This window comes from Gallus gallus, chromosome 1, assembly GCF_016699485.2.
Source record: "Gallus gallus isolate bGalGal1 chromosome 1, bGalGal1.mat.broiler.GRCg7b, whole genome shotgun sequence".
Taxonomy (NCBI): Eukaryota; Metazoa; Chordata; class Aves; order Galliformes; family Phasianidae; genus Gallus; species Gallus gallus.
The window spans coordinates 171320225-171336295 of record NC_052532.1 but is presented as its reverse complement, the minus strand read 5'-3'; the positions used below and the strand labels follow the sequence as shown (position 1 = coordinate 171336295).

Below are 16071 nucleotides of genomic sequence, written 5' to 3'. Positions count from 1 at the left end.
ATGTGTTTTGCCCGGAGATATTTATCCGTTTTCTTTCTGGCGCGCAGAGGGGCGGTGCGGACGGGCGGCCCCACACCCCGCAGCGGGACCGCGCCGGGCACCTCTTTCTGCTCCGCGGGGCGGCCGTTACCACACGCGCCCCCCGATCGCCCCGCTCCCAGAGTCGGGGGAAGCCCCGAGCGCTGCCCAGCGGTGACGAGTGGTCAGCCTGATGTAGCCCAGCCCCGGAGAGCCTGTGTTTAAGCAAGCAGCACCATCCACTCCCTAACAGGAGGAGCCTCGGCCGCCCGCAAAGCTCTCCCCGCTCCAGGTGACCCCTGCCTGCCGCCTCCCCCTCGCTTCCCGCTCCCGCACTGCCCCTTCTCTCAGTGGCAACCTGTTTAGCGGGGGGTGAGGAGGGAGGGACCGAACACGCCGTGGCCTGTGAGATTGACAACAGGCTCTGTCCAATCACGACAGAGGGCCTCTCCCCCCACGGATGTCTATTGGCTGCGCCGAGGCAGGAGGTGGGTCTCCGGCAGCTGGCGGAGCTCCCTCCGGAGCGCGGCGGGCTGTCCGCAGAGCGCAGCGTGTGTACGGGGTGAGCGCGGACGCCGCTGCCCTCCTCCAGCAGGGACCATGCAAGCTTTTCTCGCCGTGCCGCAGCGGCTGCCGGCCGGCTTGCTGCTGCTGGCCGGCTGCGTGTGCCTGGGGCTGCCGGACCCGCCGCTGCCGCCGGACAGAGCCGCCGTCTCCTCGCCGTGGGGACCGGAGGCGGCGACCCCCGTCGTGGTGGCCAACCGCGGGCTGCGGGTGCCCCTGGGCCGCTCCGCCTGGCTGGACCCTACGCGGGACCTGGTGCTGCAGGTGCAGCCGGGCGACCGGTGCCACCTCACCGTGCTGGACGAGGACCCGCTGTGGCAGCGGCCGGGCCGCCTGAGCCCCAGGCGCTTCCCCTGCGACTTCGGTCCCCGCGACGTGCGCTACTCACACCTGGGCGGCCGCAGCCCCGCGCGGGACCGCGTCCGCCTGCAGCTGCGCTACGACTCGCCCAGCCGCGCCCTGGTGCTGCCGCTGGTGCTGGAGGTGGAGGTGCTCTTCACTCAGCTGGAGATCGTCACCCGTAACCTGCCCCTCGTCGTGGAACGCCTGCGGGGTACCAGCAGCCCGCTGGACGCCCGCAGCCTGGAGTTCGCCTTCGAGCCGGGTCGGCAGCGCTGCCGGGTGGGCCTGCTGCCCTCGCTGACCGGGCTGCCCCGCTACGGAGAGATCCTCAACTACCCCACGGCCGTGGCGATGCCGGTGGGAGGGAGCGTGGAGGCGGTGGGAGATGGCCCGGTGCCCGCCTCCATGTGGGACTGCGAGGAGTTCCTGCGCCTCGGGTTGCGCTACCGGCACACGGCGGCCGGCAGCTCCCCCAACCGCGACCTGGTACCGCTGGTGGCCGAGCTGTGGGAGGCGGCGGGCGGCCGGGCGCTGCTCAAGCGCGAGTACTTCCAGGTGCTGGTGCGGATTCGAGGCGGGATGGAGAACGTGGCTCCCAAACCCAGCTTTATGGCCATGCTGATGATGGAGGTGGACCAGTTTGTCCTCACCGCCCTCACGCCTGACATGCTGGCAGCTGAGGATACTGAGTCACCCCCAGACCTGCTGCTGTTCAACATCACCTCGCCCTTCGGCCTGGGCCAGGGGTACATGGTCAGCACAGATGACCGGAGTTTGCCCATCTCCTCCTTCAGCCAGCGCGATGTGAGGGAGCTGCGCATTGCCTACCAGCCCCCTGTGGAGGACTCAGATCGGGAGCGACTCTTTGAGCTGGAGCTGGAGGTGCTGGACCCTGAGGGTGCTGCATCAGAGCCCTTTGCCTTTGTGATTGTGGTGAAGCCCATGAATACCCTGGCGCCTGTGGTGACCCGCAACACTGGCCTTGTGCTCTATGAGGGGCAGTCACGGCCTCTCTCAGACCCTGGTCCCAGCCCCAACCTGGTGATCAGTGATGAGGATGACCTTGAGCAGGTGCAGGTGAGTGTTGTGGCAGGACTGAGACATGGCCACCTCACTCTGCTGGAAGACACCCCAGCATCTGCTGCTCCTCGTAAACACTTCACAGTGGCTGAGCTGGCGGCAGGCCGGGTCATTTACCAGCATGATGGCAGTGAGTCTCCACTCAGTGACAACTTGGTGCTGCGGCTGGAAGATGGTGGCTCCCGACATCGTGTTGAGTTCCTTTTCCCAATTACCCTGGTGCCCACTGACGACCAGCCACCCCTACTCAATGCTAATACAGGGCTGGCTATAGCTGAGGGTGAAACAGTGCCCATCACCACTCGTGCTCTTAGTGCTACTGACATTGACTCACAGGATGCCATCCTTCTCTTCACAGTGGAGTCTGGCCCCAGTGCTGGCCAACTCCTCCTCCGGCAAGCACAGCCACCTCCTGGCTGGGAAGAGGAGGAAGAAGATGAGGGTTTTTCCTGGAGAAGGGTGTCAGGTGTAGTGGGGAGCTCACTAATCTATGAGAAGCCAGTGAGAGAGTGGCTGCAGCAGGACATTGTGGAAGGGCGTCTCTATTACCACCACTTTGGGCCACACAGCCCTGGCCCTGGGGTTGTGTTGGACCAATTTGTCTTTAGGGTCCAAGATGACAATGACCCGCCCAATCGTTCTGGACCGCAGACCTTTGTGATCCGGGTGCATCCTGTAGACAGATTAGCCCCAGAGCTGCACAGCAGCAGCAGCCTGCACTTAATAGTTGCAGAACAGCAGGTGACTCCCCTGCGGAGGAAGCACTTGTGTTACACAGACCAGGATTCAGGGGACCGTGAGCTCCGCTACACAGTAACCCAACCCCCCACTGACACTGACTCTAACCACCCTCCAGATGAGCATGGAGCCCGCCTTGGATCCCTTGTGCTGACTGAAGATCACTCTGTAGAGGTTACCCACTTCACGCAAGCCCAGATCAATCATCACAAGATCTCCTACCGCCCCCCACAGGAAGAGCTGGGAGTGGCTCCTCATTTAATTCAGTTTCACTACCAAGTGGAAGATGCAGCTGGCAATGCAGCTGAGGGGACTTTCACCATCTACCTGCAACCTGTGGATAACCAGCCTCCTGAAATCACTAATACTGGCTTTACTTTGCCTGAGGGAGGCAGCCATGTCCTTAGCCCAACTGAGCTAGATGCCAGTGACACAGACACAGAGCTTGCTCATCTCCGATTTATCCTGACCCAGGCTCCTCGTTATGGCCAGCTGCAGCTTTCTGGGTACAGTTTGATCCTGGGAGGTGCCTTTGGCTTGGAGGATATCAGACAAGGGAGGGTGGTGTATGTACACAGTGGAGCTGAGACCAACAGTGATACTTGCAGGCTTGATGTGAGTGATGGGGTTCATGTTGTGCCCATCACATTAAAAATGAATGTGCACCCAGTTGATGATGAGATTCCTACTCTACGCTTGGCCCCAGGCACTGTTGGTTCTTACCTGGATGTATTGGAGAATGGTGCTGCTGAAATAACTGCTAATGTAATTCAGGGTACAGATGAGGATACAGATGACTTGATGTTGACTTTCATTGTAGAGGATCCTCCTCAGCATGGGAGCATCCTGGTCCAAGGGGTGCCTGCGGAGAGATTTTCCCAGAGAGATGTGTTGGATGGTGCTGTGGTGTATGCTCACACTAGTGGTGAAATAGGCCTTCTGCCCAAAGAAGATACTTTCAACCTTACCTTGTCTGACCTGTCTGAGGAGTGGAACATCAGGGGCAATGTTGTTCAAGGAGTGTCAGTCTTGGTGACTATTCTCCCTGTTGACAATAAAGCCCCAGAGATTTTTGTGGGGGAGCAGTTCAGAGTAATGGAAGGTGACAAACGTGTAATTACTCCTGCTCATCTAAGGGCTGAAGATGTGGATACTCCTAGCGATGATATCCTCTGCACCATTGTTGCCCAATCCACATCTGGGTATGTAGAGAACATCTCTCCAGCCCCAGGATCTGAAAAATCCAGAGCAGGTATAGCTATTAGTGCTTTTACCTTGAAAGACCTTCGTCAAAGGCATATTTTTTATGTCCAGAGTATACATAAGGGTGTAGAACCTGTTGAAGACAGATTTGCTTTCCGCTGTTCTGATGGCATTAACTTTTCCCAACGGCACGTTTTCCCTATTGTCATTATGCCAATGAATGATGAAGAGCCTGAAATCTTTATACGAGAGTTTGTTGTGATGGAAGGCATGAGCCTGGTTATTGATACCCCTATCCTCAACGCAGTTGATGGGGACATCCCTGCTGATAAGTTAACATTTACAATTACCAGGCTTCCCAGGCATGGCCACATTGTGAACCAGCTGATCAATGGAACTGTACTAGCGGAAAGCTTCACCTTGGATCAGATAACAGAGAGCTCCAACATACTCTATGAACATGATGACTCTGAGACAAGGGAGGACAATTTTGAGGTGAAACTCTCAGATGGTAAACATACCACAGTGAAAACAATATTCATTATGGTTATTCCTGTAGATGATGAGACACCCAGAATGGCTATCAATGATGGTTTGGAGATTGAAATAGGGGAAACTAGGACTATTCATAACAGAATATTGAAAGCTACTGACCTAGATTCTGAAGACAAAACCTTGACATACATTGTAAGATATGGACCAGGACAAGGTCTCTTACAGAGATTAAAACCTTCAGGTGGAGTTGAGAATATTACTCTGGGGATGAACTTCACTCAAGACGAAGTGGATAGAAATTTAATTCGATATATGCACTTTGGCCGAGAAGGTGTTCGTGATCTTATCAAATTTGATGTGACTGATGGAATAAATCCTCTCATTGACCGCTACTTTTATGTCACAGTAGGTAGCATTGATATAGTCTTCCCAGATGTAATCAGCAAAGGAGTTTCTTTGAAGGAAGGAGGGAAGGTAACCCTTACAACTGATTTGCTTAGCACCAGTGACTTGAATAGTCCAGATGAGAACCTAGTTTTCACTATTACCAGAGCACCTGTTCGCGGCCATCTTGAATGCACAGACCAGCCTGGGGTGCCCATCTCCACTTTTACTCAGCTCCTATTAGCAGGCAATAAAATCTATTACATTCACACTTCAGAAGATGAGGTGAAAATGGACAGCTTTGAGTTTGAGGTGACTGATGGTTATAACCCTGTGTTTCGTACTTTCAGAATTTCTATCAGTGACGTGGACAATAAGAAACCTATTGTCACAATCCATAACCTGGTGGTGAGTGAAAATGAATACAAACTAATAACCCCATTTGAACTGACTGTAGAAGACAGAGATACACCTGATCCATTGCTAAAATTTGTCATCACTCAAATACCGGTTCACGGTCAGATCATGTTCAATAACTCCAAACCAGTCACCACCTTCACTAAACAAGATCTCAACGAGAATCTGATCAGCTACAAACACGATGGCACAGAATCTGTTGAGGACAGCTTCTCTTTCACTGTTACAGATGGCACTCACACTGATTTCTATGTCTTCCCTAATACTGTGTTTGAAACGAGGAGGCCTCAGACTATGAAGATTCGGATAATGGCTGTGGACAACAGCATACCTCAGATTGTAACCAACAGAGGTGCTCAGACTCTCCGTATTCTGGCCACAGGTCATGTAGGGTTTCTGATTACCAATAAAGTGCTCAAAGTGGAAGACAGGGACAGTTTACATATTGCTCTGAAGATCAGAATCACAGAGGGTCCTCGCCATGGATTCCTGATCCACCTGGGGAAGGGCAACCATAGCATCAGCCAGTTCACCCAAGGTATTACAGTACTCTCTGTGTTCTTTAGTTCACTGGAATCATTCTTTTTTCATGTTAAACTGTGTAATAATTGATGAGATAATCTTTTTGAGAGCAATTTATTTGTAGTGGATTGATTCTTCTTTTAGTCCTACTTATTATTTATTGTCTGTCATAGCTTTAAGCAGGCAAGCGTGTTTACTGGGTAAGCACTGAATAAAGGAGCATCTTTGCTTTGGAGAGCTTACAGTCCAAATAGCTTGGAATAAGTCTAATTATATTGAGTTGGCTTATTCAGTGCTATACATTTGGATAACGGAATTGGTTGCATGTGGCTTCAGATCACTAGAGGCCAAGTACCTTCTTTGAGAATTTTATTTAGAAAATGCTACGGGAGTGGCCAAGCTGTTATTAACTAATGGTCATGCCATGGCTAGGGTGTCAGTTGCTATACAGTTTGAGTGCAGTTAACTGTTTAAAAAAAAAAAAATCATTTCCCAGACATGGGGAGATAATGAGTGCATTTGTTGTCTTAATTACACAAACCTTAGCCACAAAGTGTTTGTGGTAAGTTAAAAGGTAACTTAAATGTTTTAAAATTATGTCAGTGGTACTTGTTTTTTACACAGAACTAAAATGCTGGGTGGTATAAATAGGATGAAAACTGCATATGCCAAATGTACTGTAATAAAGCCTTACCATAAGGCTATGAAGTAACTTTCTTCAATTGAAAGGGAGTATTAACTATTCTCCGGAGAATTTTCCATGTTACTTTGTAATGAATTAATGAAATGAGGTTTCTTGGAGCCTCCTGCAGCTGTTGTGTGTTTAGTGTATAACTGTGTGCAGATTCAGAGCTAAAAGGGCCCAGACTGGGTAAGTAAGGCCAGAGATGAGTCCTTGTAGCTGACAGTATTTCGTTTCACACAGCTCATACTGATGTGTGTCTGTGGTTACAGGCTTGGCTCTAAGTGGTACTCTTGTCAGATGTACCAAATATACTACAAACAGGCCTGATGAACTTTTGAATGGCTGATGTGCCTTAAGTTTTACAGTGTTAGTGCAGAGTGGATGGTAAGGAGGGAATAAACATGTTGAAACTTTGGGAATAGCTGCAGCTCATACAAGTAAGGCTATGGTAATGCAGTATAAGCAGTATTAAAAGTGTCATTGTCAGAGAAGGTGAGAAACAGAAGACAGAGTGAGGAGATAAACAGATTGTCACTCTCTCTAATGGGCTTTCTCTTACAATAGAGAATAGAACTGCTGAGTGATTGTTCGCTAAATATGGACCGCTGCATCACACAGTGCTACCTCAGTTTGTGGGGATGGATAGGGAGTAGAAACCAGAATGCTGAGCTGAAGAAGCCTACAGCCCCAGGGAAAGTTGGTTTTAGAGCTTATGAGGATCTCCAGACCATGTTAAAACTTCATAAGTTCCCTGACCATGCTGGCATAAGCACATTTCTGCTGATCTGAAGTCTTTTTGAGAAGTAAATACAATTTTTTTTTTCTTTCAGCTCATTAATCAAGTAATGCCTGAGCATCTGAGTAGCATTTCTGTAGTATCTCTCTACTTTCTAAATGCTTTCTATGATGGTTTATATTTTATGAAGCAAACACATTAAAATGTGTTACGAATGCAGAGCTGAGCACTTGAGGGAGAATAGGTCTGGAAAGGCTGCATGAGAGGGAGAAAGCATCAAACTCACGCAGAGGTAATGCATCTGTTGTGGACAAGCAAAGAGGAGTTAATGGAAGTCACAAAATAACCTGGGAATGTAAGTCACGGGTGACAGAGCACTGTCTTTTGCTTTCCTTTTTCCTCAGATGCCTTCATGCCTGTAGCTGTTTTGGGTATGGGAGGGGTCATGAATGATGGGGAAACAGAAATTCTTGGACCTAGAAGGCTGCAGTTTTCAGAAGTAATGTGAGGTGCTGAGGTCTTATGTAGACCAAACTGCATGCTCAAAACTCTGTGTGTAGTTCATTGTTGTCCCTTATTATTAGCTCACTGTAACTGAGGCGCAAAGCACACAAGGCAGAGAACTTATGCATATTTCATACATATGTTATCCTGAGCCTCCTAATTATCTAATTTTCAGAGCAAGAGTAAATAAGACCCTCTTTTATGACATTCTTAATGACACTTCCATAAAAGCAGATTCTGTCACCAAACATGCGTACTGGCATTGGCTTTGGGATGCTACTGACCATTAAATCTAATATTACTTTGTTTATATCTTTTCCCTTTTTAGGGGTCTCATTTCTGCCATGGGAAGTTTTACAAACTGCGAAATAAGTCCCAATTCATTAACATTTGTGGGTCCCGATAGAGCTTGCAGAACATCTTTACAATCTTCCAATACATGTTAGAAGGGATCTCTAGTGGTCATTTGGTCCAACTCTTATTAAAAGCTGGACCAAATGTGAAATCAGATTGAGGTCTTCAGGGTCCTATACAGTTGAGTTTTGAGAAATGTTCAGTGGTTTGTGAAGTCCATCCTAATGTTCTGCCATCTCATAATCCCATTCCTTGGATTTCATGGAATCATAGGCTCAGAGAATGATTTGGGTTGGAAGGGACCTTAAAAATCATCTATTTCCAAACCTGCTGCTGTGGGTAGGGACACCTCCCATAAGACCAAGTTGCTCAAAGCCCTGCACAGCCTGGCCTTGAACACTTCCAGGGGTGGGATGTGTCTTTGTGTGAATACGCAGACTGTCCAGTTTGAATGTGCTAACACTGAAACAAGATTTTTTGTGCAAGCAGCTTGAGCAGTCCAGTTTTTAAGATTTTCTCTAATCAGAAGAGGGACTAGAAGGATTCTTTGGTAAATGGCTTTCTGTTTTATGCTTGAGATTGCATTGCAGTGATGGCCCACAATACTTTTTCAAGTGCTAGAAAGAAAATTAGCCTAGCATGCAAATTGAGCTAAAAGCCCTCAGTCAAAATGCAGTTGTGCAGAATTTAGCATGTCCAGGAAACTTGTTCCCTGTGTATTTTGCTCAGGAGCAAGCCATGTGGAGCTTTGTAATACATCAAATACTTCTGCTATCACTGCAATAGTCTTCAGCTCATGAATGTCATAGATCTAAATGGGACTGCTAAAAACAGGTATTAGAGTACTGAAGAACTAACGTCTGGATAAAAGGCCTCCAACTTCTGCAAGTAGTTGGTGCTTTTTATTCTTTTATATTTTATTATTAAAATAATTTGAATGAGGGAGTCAAGTGACAGTAACAAATTAAAATACTCTTAAAATAAATGAAGCATTTGCAAAACTTATTCAAGTACTATCTATTACTTCAAGTTATATCTGAAAGCAACAGTTTCAATTCATTATTACTTCTTTATTGCTTTCTATTTACAATTTGATGATGAAGAGCGAACTTACAGAAGAATACTTGTTACATGATAATTTATAGTTTCTAGTGCTGCCCTAGGATAAAATGTATACAAAGAATAACCTGTGTGCATAATTGCTCAGAATTCATCTCTGCAAGTTAGGGCTGGAATCTGTTCCTAGCAGATATTCATTAAGATTAGATAATTTATTTAAAAGTGGGGAAAAATGTGTTAATGAACCACCAAGTCTTTCACATTTGAAGAAGTTTAGAGGTATATAACAAGTTGTTAGCTGATGTTTGAATAATGTTTGAAATGAACACCATATGATGGAATCCTCAGTGCTGTTTCGAGAGTCCCAGTCCCACGTGGGTAGGCTTCTAGGGGCCAGGCTACGTGAATTATATTATGAAGTACATTTGTTCCTTAAAATAATAGATATTAATATGTAACCTTTATTAACTGCATCAATTCTGCAGAATTTTAAATAGGATCTAGTCCTGATCTAGTGTAGATAATTTCATTCTTATTTATTTTGCCTAAGAGAAAGCTTCTGGATTTCAAGTGAAGGAATAATTCCAATACAGTATGAATGTTTAGCAGGTACTGCAGTTGCGTAATAATAAATTATGCTTACAACTAGCTCAGATTTAATATAGCTAACATAACCTAATCAACTATGGAAGAAAAGTGTAAAATTGCTCGACTCTAAATGTGTACTTAATGAAAAGAAAGCAGCCCATTCCTTTGCAATTCTTTTCACAAAAATAAGATTATTGGATGTCAAGTGGCTTTTTTGATGAGGTAGTCCTGCAAACATTGGCTCGAGTGCTTATCTTTATGTATGTTGGAACCACTGATTTTGATAAGGTTACTCACATGTGCAGAGGTAAGTACCTGTGTAAGTGTTTGCAGGATGAAAGATTTATTTGCTGCACTGACATAAAAAGGTATTTGTTTGCATCCTCTTTACAGCCCTCTGAATTTTTGATCTTTAACTTTCTTTCAAACATTTATAGAAGAGATTCTTTAGTGACATATACCTGCTGATAGAGTTCTTAACTTGTTTGCCTTAGAAGATGTCTGGCTACTTTTGGAACTGAGGATGTTGAGGAGCTCTAATAAAAGAGCTTTTGGCTCGTTTTGACCAATTCACATGCTATAGTGTTGGAATGGAACTTGGGTGCTACTTGATACTTAATTTAATGCCATTAATTTCATAAACTTGCTCTTAAAATTAGATAAAATAGGAATTACTCTATGCCATTTGGTGTAGTATCAGGTTGGGATTTTGACCGACAGAAGTCTTATCTTTCAAGTATAGTGACAAAAAATAGTTTTATGTATTGCATGTTTTCTGTTACTCCTTGAGGAAACCAGAGCACTCTATATTAATAAATATTTGGTTACTTCTTGTATACTTTTAAAGCTGAAATTGATTATTAAAAATTCCGTGCTGATATTTTTTGTTGCTGAAGTTTTGTCTGTCCACTTAAGTTATGTTGGGTTCTTAAAACACTTTAATCACTGTGTTTGTGCACTATTTGTGACAGGACATTTATATAGGTTATATGCCATATCACTTAAAAACAGGCTGGTATGAAGCATGTTTAAGTTGAAGAGGGCATTTTTAGGGAACTAAAGAGGTTAATATCTCTGTATTGCAGAATGTGCAGAGATATCCTTGCTCTAGGATATCTAGAGTTAGGTGGCATGCCAAAAGTAATCCAGTTCTAGAAGCAGAGGTGGGTTGTATGGACTAGAATTTAACATAGAAAAAAATACCCTGGGTTTTGTTCCTTCTTCGATCACAGATTTCCCGTCGCCTCTGACAAGTTATTTAGAGTAGAATGCTTTTTATCTTCTTTCAAGCATCTGTATGGTGGATATCTGCATTTGAAGCAGTTTCCTAATTATCCGGCATGACTGAAATAGAAACAAAACCAGGGGTATTTTCTTCCTTGAAGCAGGCTACAGTACTTTTCAGGATGAGGAATGGTGACAGAATGTATATCTGGACTTTTGTGAAAATGTGCCACAAATAAACTTTCAGAATGTTGACCTTACATACTTAAATTTCCTTTTGATTCTTGTTCTAATGCATCTTAAGTGAAGGAGAGGACTGGGGATAGGGAATCATAGTGAAAGGAAATGAATCATATCTGTAAAGCTTCAATTCTGTTAAATGCTGAAGTTTCTTAGCTCTACTGGAGAACCTTGACTTCCTTCTGCTCAAACTAAGCTATTCAGTACACATTAAGTTTCTGTTTAAAAAAATAAAACAAACAACAACAAAAAAAAGTTTCCTGTCTGCAGCATTTAAAGTAAAGTGCATTTTTCCTGACTCTTTCCAGCTGATATTGATGATATGAAGATATGCTATGTTTTACGAGCGGGTGACAATGCCACCAGTGACATTTTTCACTTCATAGTTGAAGACAGTGGTGAGTACTCGTAAAATCTGTGATTTTGTTGTTCTGGAAAGAGATGGAATGTAACTATATTTGGGGAGTTTAAAAACATGGAATGTAATTGAGGGAAGTTCATGTTTTCTCTTGGAATATGAATTTTGTTTTTATTTTCCCATGTTGTGGACTACTGGTGGTGACAACAAAGAGAGGTTCAGAAGAAATCATAGTCGCTACTGTAAAGTCCACTTATCAAAGGGAGTGACATTATCTAAGGTCTACTCAGATATCTGGGCTTTCTGTAGTTTTTCCTTTGCATTCCCTGTTCGTGATCTTCATACATAAACTGTCATAAACCTTTTATGTTGAGAGACCTCGCAGATTTTGATTCACCGCAGTTTGCCTACCTCTTTAAAGGTTCCAGCTGTAAGACCACCTTTTATCTATTCATAATGGGGGATTATCTCTGATGCACATGTTGCTTTGTGTTCTGCTTCTGCTTCCTTAACATAACAGAATCCTTGGTGGCTTTGTCGAAGATCTTCATCAGGTGATGAATTCTTATGATTGATAATATCTCATAGGGCTGTGGAAGATGCAAAAGGAAGGAATGAGAACACTTTGAGAATACTGGCACACATTAATTTTGGGAAACAAATGTATAGGGTTTTTTTGTTTGTTTGTTTTAAAGACAAAAGAAAAAAATGGCTTGAGGAGTAAACTAAATACATTAACCTGCCATTTTTTTTCCATCCAATGTTGGTATGGTAGATATTTCTAAATGAAGAAATTCTTGTGCAGAGTAACAGTTGGCTAGATTATGTTACTTTAATACCTTATTTAATATGTGATAATTCTATGAATAATTAGCAAAGAATATTATTAGTTGATTTCATAATATACTTCTTAGAAAACATACTTCAGACCAGATTTAGCTCATGTACTCAGCATGTGCTTTCTTTATAAAGCAGAGCTAGTGTTGCTGATTTTTTTTTTTAAAGCCTTTCAAGTTTGTGACATTATCATTTTTGCAGACTACTTAGCTAGGTGGTAAGATGGTCTTTGCTTTCCTACTTGTTCACACCCTGCAAGATGAGTTGTGTTGCATTTCAGAGTACTTTTGAATTTTTGCTTGACTGAAGAAGGTAAAAATGTATTTAAAAGTTGATGTTGTGATCAAAACATTTTTGTATAATTGAAATAACTCTAATTTAGTAGTGATGTCTTTAAAATCTGTACCAGAGCTGAAAGATCCAATAATTTATCTAGATGTATTTCTGCTATCTTCAGAAGAACACCAAAGGAGGTGTTTTGCAGCTCACATAGACTGTGGTAAATTTTCAGTGGTACCAAGATAATTGTTAAAGGGTGTTTGATTTTAAGCTAGATCAAAGAGACTATGCATAAGATCTGAGTGAAAGATTGAGCACAGACTGCCAACATCTGCAGTTTAAAGGCATGCTTCAGATTTTTATCTTCTGTATCAGGAATTCTGCAGTAGTAACAAGTTTGTGATGACTACCACACAGCACCTGCCACTGTAAACACAATAAGTGAGACTTAAACTGTACTGTGCCATGTTCCATAAGTGCTCTTGTGTTCCAGGTATTTTATGTCTTCCAATCCCTTTGTGCCTTAGCAGCGGGCAGCTAGAATACCAATCCCAGCTTTCTTCAAATAGTTTGAGTTATAAAGTTGATTTTACTACAGTCCTCTAGCACCTGTAAAATACTGTCTTATGTGTCTTGGAATATTTATTCATGGTCTGTGAACTGCAAATAAGACAAAATGAGCATGTCTTTCTCTAGCTCCATCATTTGATAGTTGATCCACCCCACTCAATGTAACAAAACAGAACAAATGCAAAAACTTTTCAATCGCCTTTAAATGACAGTCTGACTGAGACTCTAGTCTGTTACCTCAGATAACTGCATGGAGGCATGGCAAGTAGAAGGAATCATCAGACTTCTCCACTTTGAATTGTATTGTGAATCTGGAATTTTGTTCATCTTTTTAAATGTGACCAGCTATTGTGGCAAGCAACAGCAGAATAGGTGGGTAAGGGATAGGAAAAGAACCAAGTCTGCTCTGCCAGCTCTGAAGTGAGTGTCAAGCTGCAGAACAAATCACTACTTAGGATCTGAAAACATGAGATGTGGTGCTGGGGGGGAACTTGTCTGCCTGTTGGCCAAGGTACAAAACTGCAGTTCAGACAAATGGAGAATAGCTCAGGAATTATGACTGTCAAATAGCAACTATTCAGGTACAACTGAAGACAGCAAAAACAGGCTCAAAATGAAGAGAAAGGAAGGCTATTAATGAATAAAGCAGAGAAGGCCCTTAGGACTGTTGTTTACAAGCAGGAGAGTCTGTATTATTCAAACTGAAGTCAGAGGTTTTGCCAAAAAGTACTTGTTGAGGTTTTAAGCTCTGTGATATTCTTATCATCAGCGTCAATTACCTACATGTCTGATTGTAGTGCCTTCTGGCCTTAAGTGACTTGTTTCATAAGGGTAATTAAAAAGTGAAATAAATTGAATACAGTCTAGCATGTATCAACACTAATATTTTTTAAAGATAGAAGTTCTAATTTTTCATGTTTGGGGATTTAGCCTCAAAATGATCTATAAAGTGGAGGACATCTTCCATTTCTGTTCTACTTAGGACAAGAAGATAGTGTAGTGCACTGGCTACTGCAGTTAGCTGTGCCAGGTTTTGAAAGAATCTACTGTATCAACGTATCACATCGTATCAGGAACTTACTTTTGTTCTGTGTCAAATTTAGATCTTAAAATGACCATGTGGAGACCTGTTGAAATGTTGAGTTCATCTTAGCAAAACCTTGAAAAAACTGTTTGTTTTGTATTTTTCACAAGAGTTGCAGAATAATCTTTGTTGAACTGCTTCACTGAGAAGTGATTTCCACAGTCCATTAACGAGGTGGAGAAAAAACTCTTAGCAAGTGCAAGCATATGGCAATGGTGAATCCTGATGTTTAAATTACAAAATTCTTAATTCGGTGATCAATAAAGGAATCAACACTATCAGTCAGCAGGAGAAATAGAATATTTTCTGGTCAGGAAGTAAGAAATGAAAATCCAGAATGATAGTCAAACTCTTGGATGGATTTGTTGAATGTGAAGTTGTGCACTATATGTGCTGTGTTTCAAACAATGTGAAAGTAGTTGAAGGGATTTAAGGTAATTTTTGGCCAGATTCTACTGATGCTGTGGAATAAATCAAATGTATTCTCAAGCTGGCACTAAGCTCAAATTGTAGCTCAGACCCAAGAACCCAGACTTTGACATCCCAGATATGGTATTGACAGAGGCAGGTTTTTTCCCTTGCCCAAGGGCAGCTAGCTAGTAGTGAATATTGAGACTGGGGTAGCAGTACTAGAGCAGCATGAATGCTAGTTACAGAGAGTGCTTTTCTGTAAAGAACTATCACAGCATTGTAGTCCTCATTTTCTTCTTCCCAAAACAAGAGAAAATCCTTCCTAAAAAGGTGTTGGTGTAGGTGTGGTGCGTAAGGTGTAGGTGTTGTAGGTAACTGAGTTGTTGTAGTTCAGACCACGTGAGGTCCATTCTTCAGTGAATAAGTACTCATCTATTCTAAATAGTGATCCACACCAGAATAGTTTTTAAATTCTAATATATAATATTATATAATATATATTATCTCTCTATATAATATATAATTATATATAATATGTAGAATATTTTTTAAATTCTATTTTTTAAATTGCCTACAATTCTGTGATTCTGTGAAATATATGACCTGCTCTTGCCTAAACTAGTGCTCTAATCATAGTAGTCTGACTTGATTGTTCCGCTTCCAACCCTGTCTGTATTCTGAAGGTTGAGACACTGTGAAATAGGACTGCAGCACCCAAGGGAGGAGCGCTTGTTATGAGCCACAGTTTTTTTTGTTGTGAGAGGCTGGTGCCGTACTAACAATATTTTGCATTACAGAGTCAGTTACATTAGAATTTCCTGTTTTGAGGAAAGAATTGAGATGGCTCTGATTTGGGACCACAGCATTTAAAAACAACACAACCGTACAAGGGGAAAACTTTTTTAATTCAGTCTTAATTTGAACTGTAATCTGACCCTCCCTTGCCTAACTCCCTTTTCTCAGTGATCAGCAGAGTCCTCCAAGCTGTTTCTTTAGGACTGCTAAGTGGCATCTTGCAGTACAGTGCCTCAAGGGTAGACTGGTTTCAAAGGGGAGGTAATGAAAGAGTCTCTTGCCTGGTTTAGGAATGTGAGGATCACTTGGGAAGGAAAGAAACAGGATTTTATTTTCTTTTTTTTTCAGACTCCCTGGAGCAGCTTTTCTGTCTTTGAGCCAAAACACTGCAAAGCCAAGGCTCACTGAAATTGGGGGCTTACATCATTAACTAAATCTCATTTAAACTTTTCATTGTAGATTCCCAAATGCCTTAACACAGAACTGCATTTTCTTGTACTAACATTTGGTTAAACCTCTGCTTAAGCAAGAATCTTTCAAAAACTATTCCCTTACGTTAGCCCTTAAATCACTTTCTGGGAAAA

The 16071-nt window shown here is 43.3% G+C and overlaps 1 protein-coding gene across 1 annotated transcript in view; it reads left to right on the top strand.

Annotated features, from left to right (window-relative positions):
* Nucleotides 1–553: 553 nt before the first annotated feature.
* FREM2 (FRAS1 related extracellular matrix protein 2) overlaps nucleotides 554–16071 on the top strand; it is a 122069-nt gene continuing 106551 nt past the window's right edge. The window contains exons 1-2 of the mRNA XM_417087.8: nucleotides 554–5779; nucleotides 11462–11551. Of these exons, the coding sequence (XP_417087.5) occupies nucleotides 619–5779; nucleotides 11462–11551 (5251 nt within the window). The 5' untranslated portion in view covers nucleotides 554–618. The remainder of the gene's footprint in view (nucleotides 5780–11461; nucleotides 11552–16071) is intronic.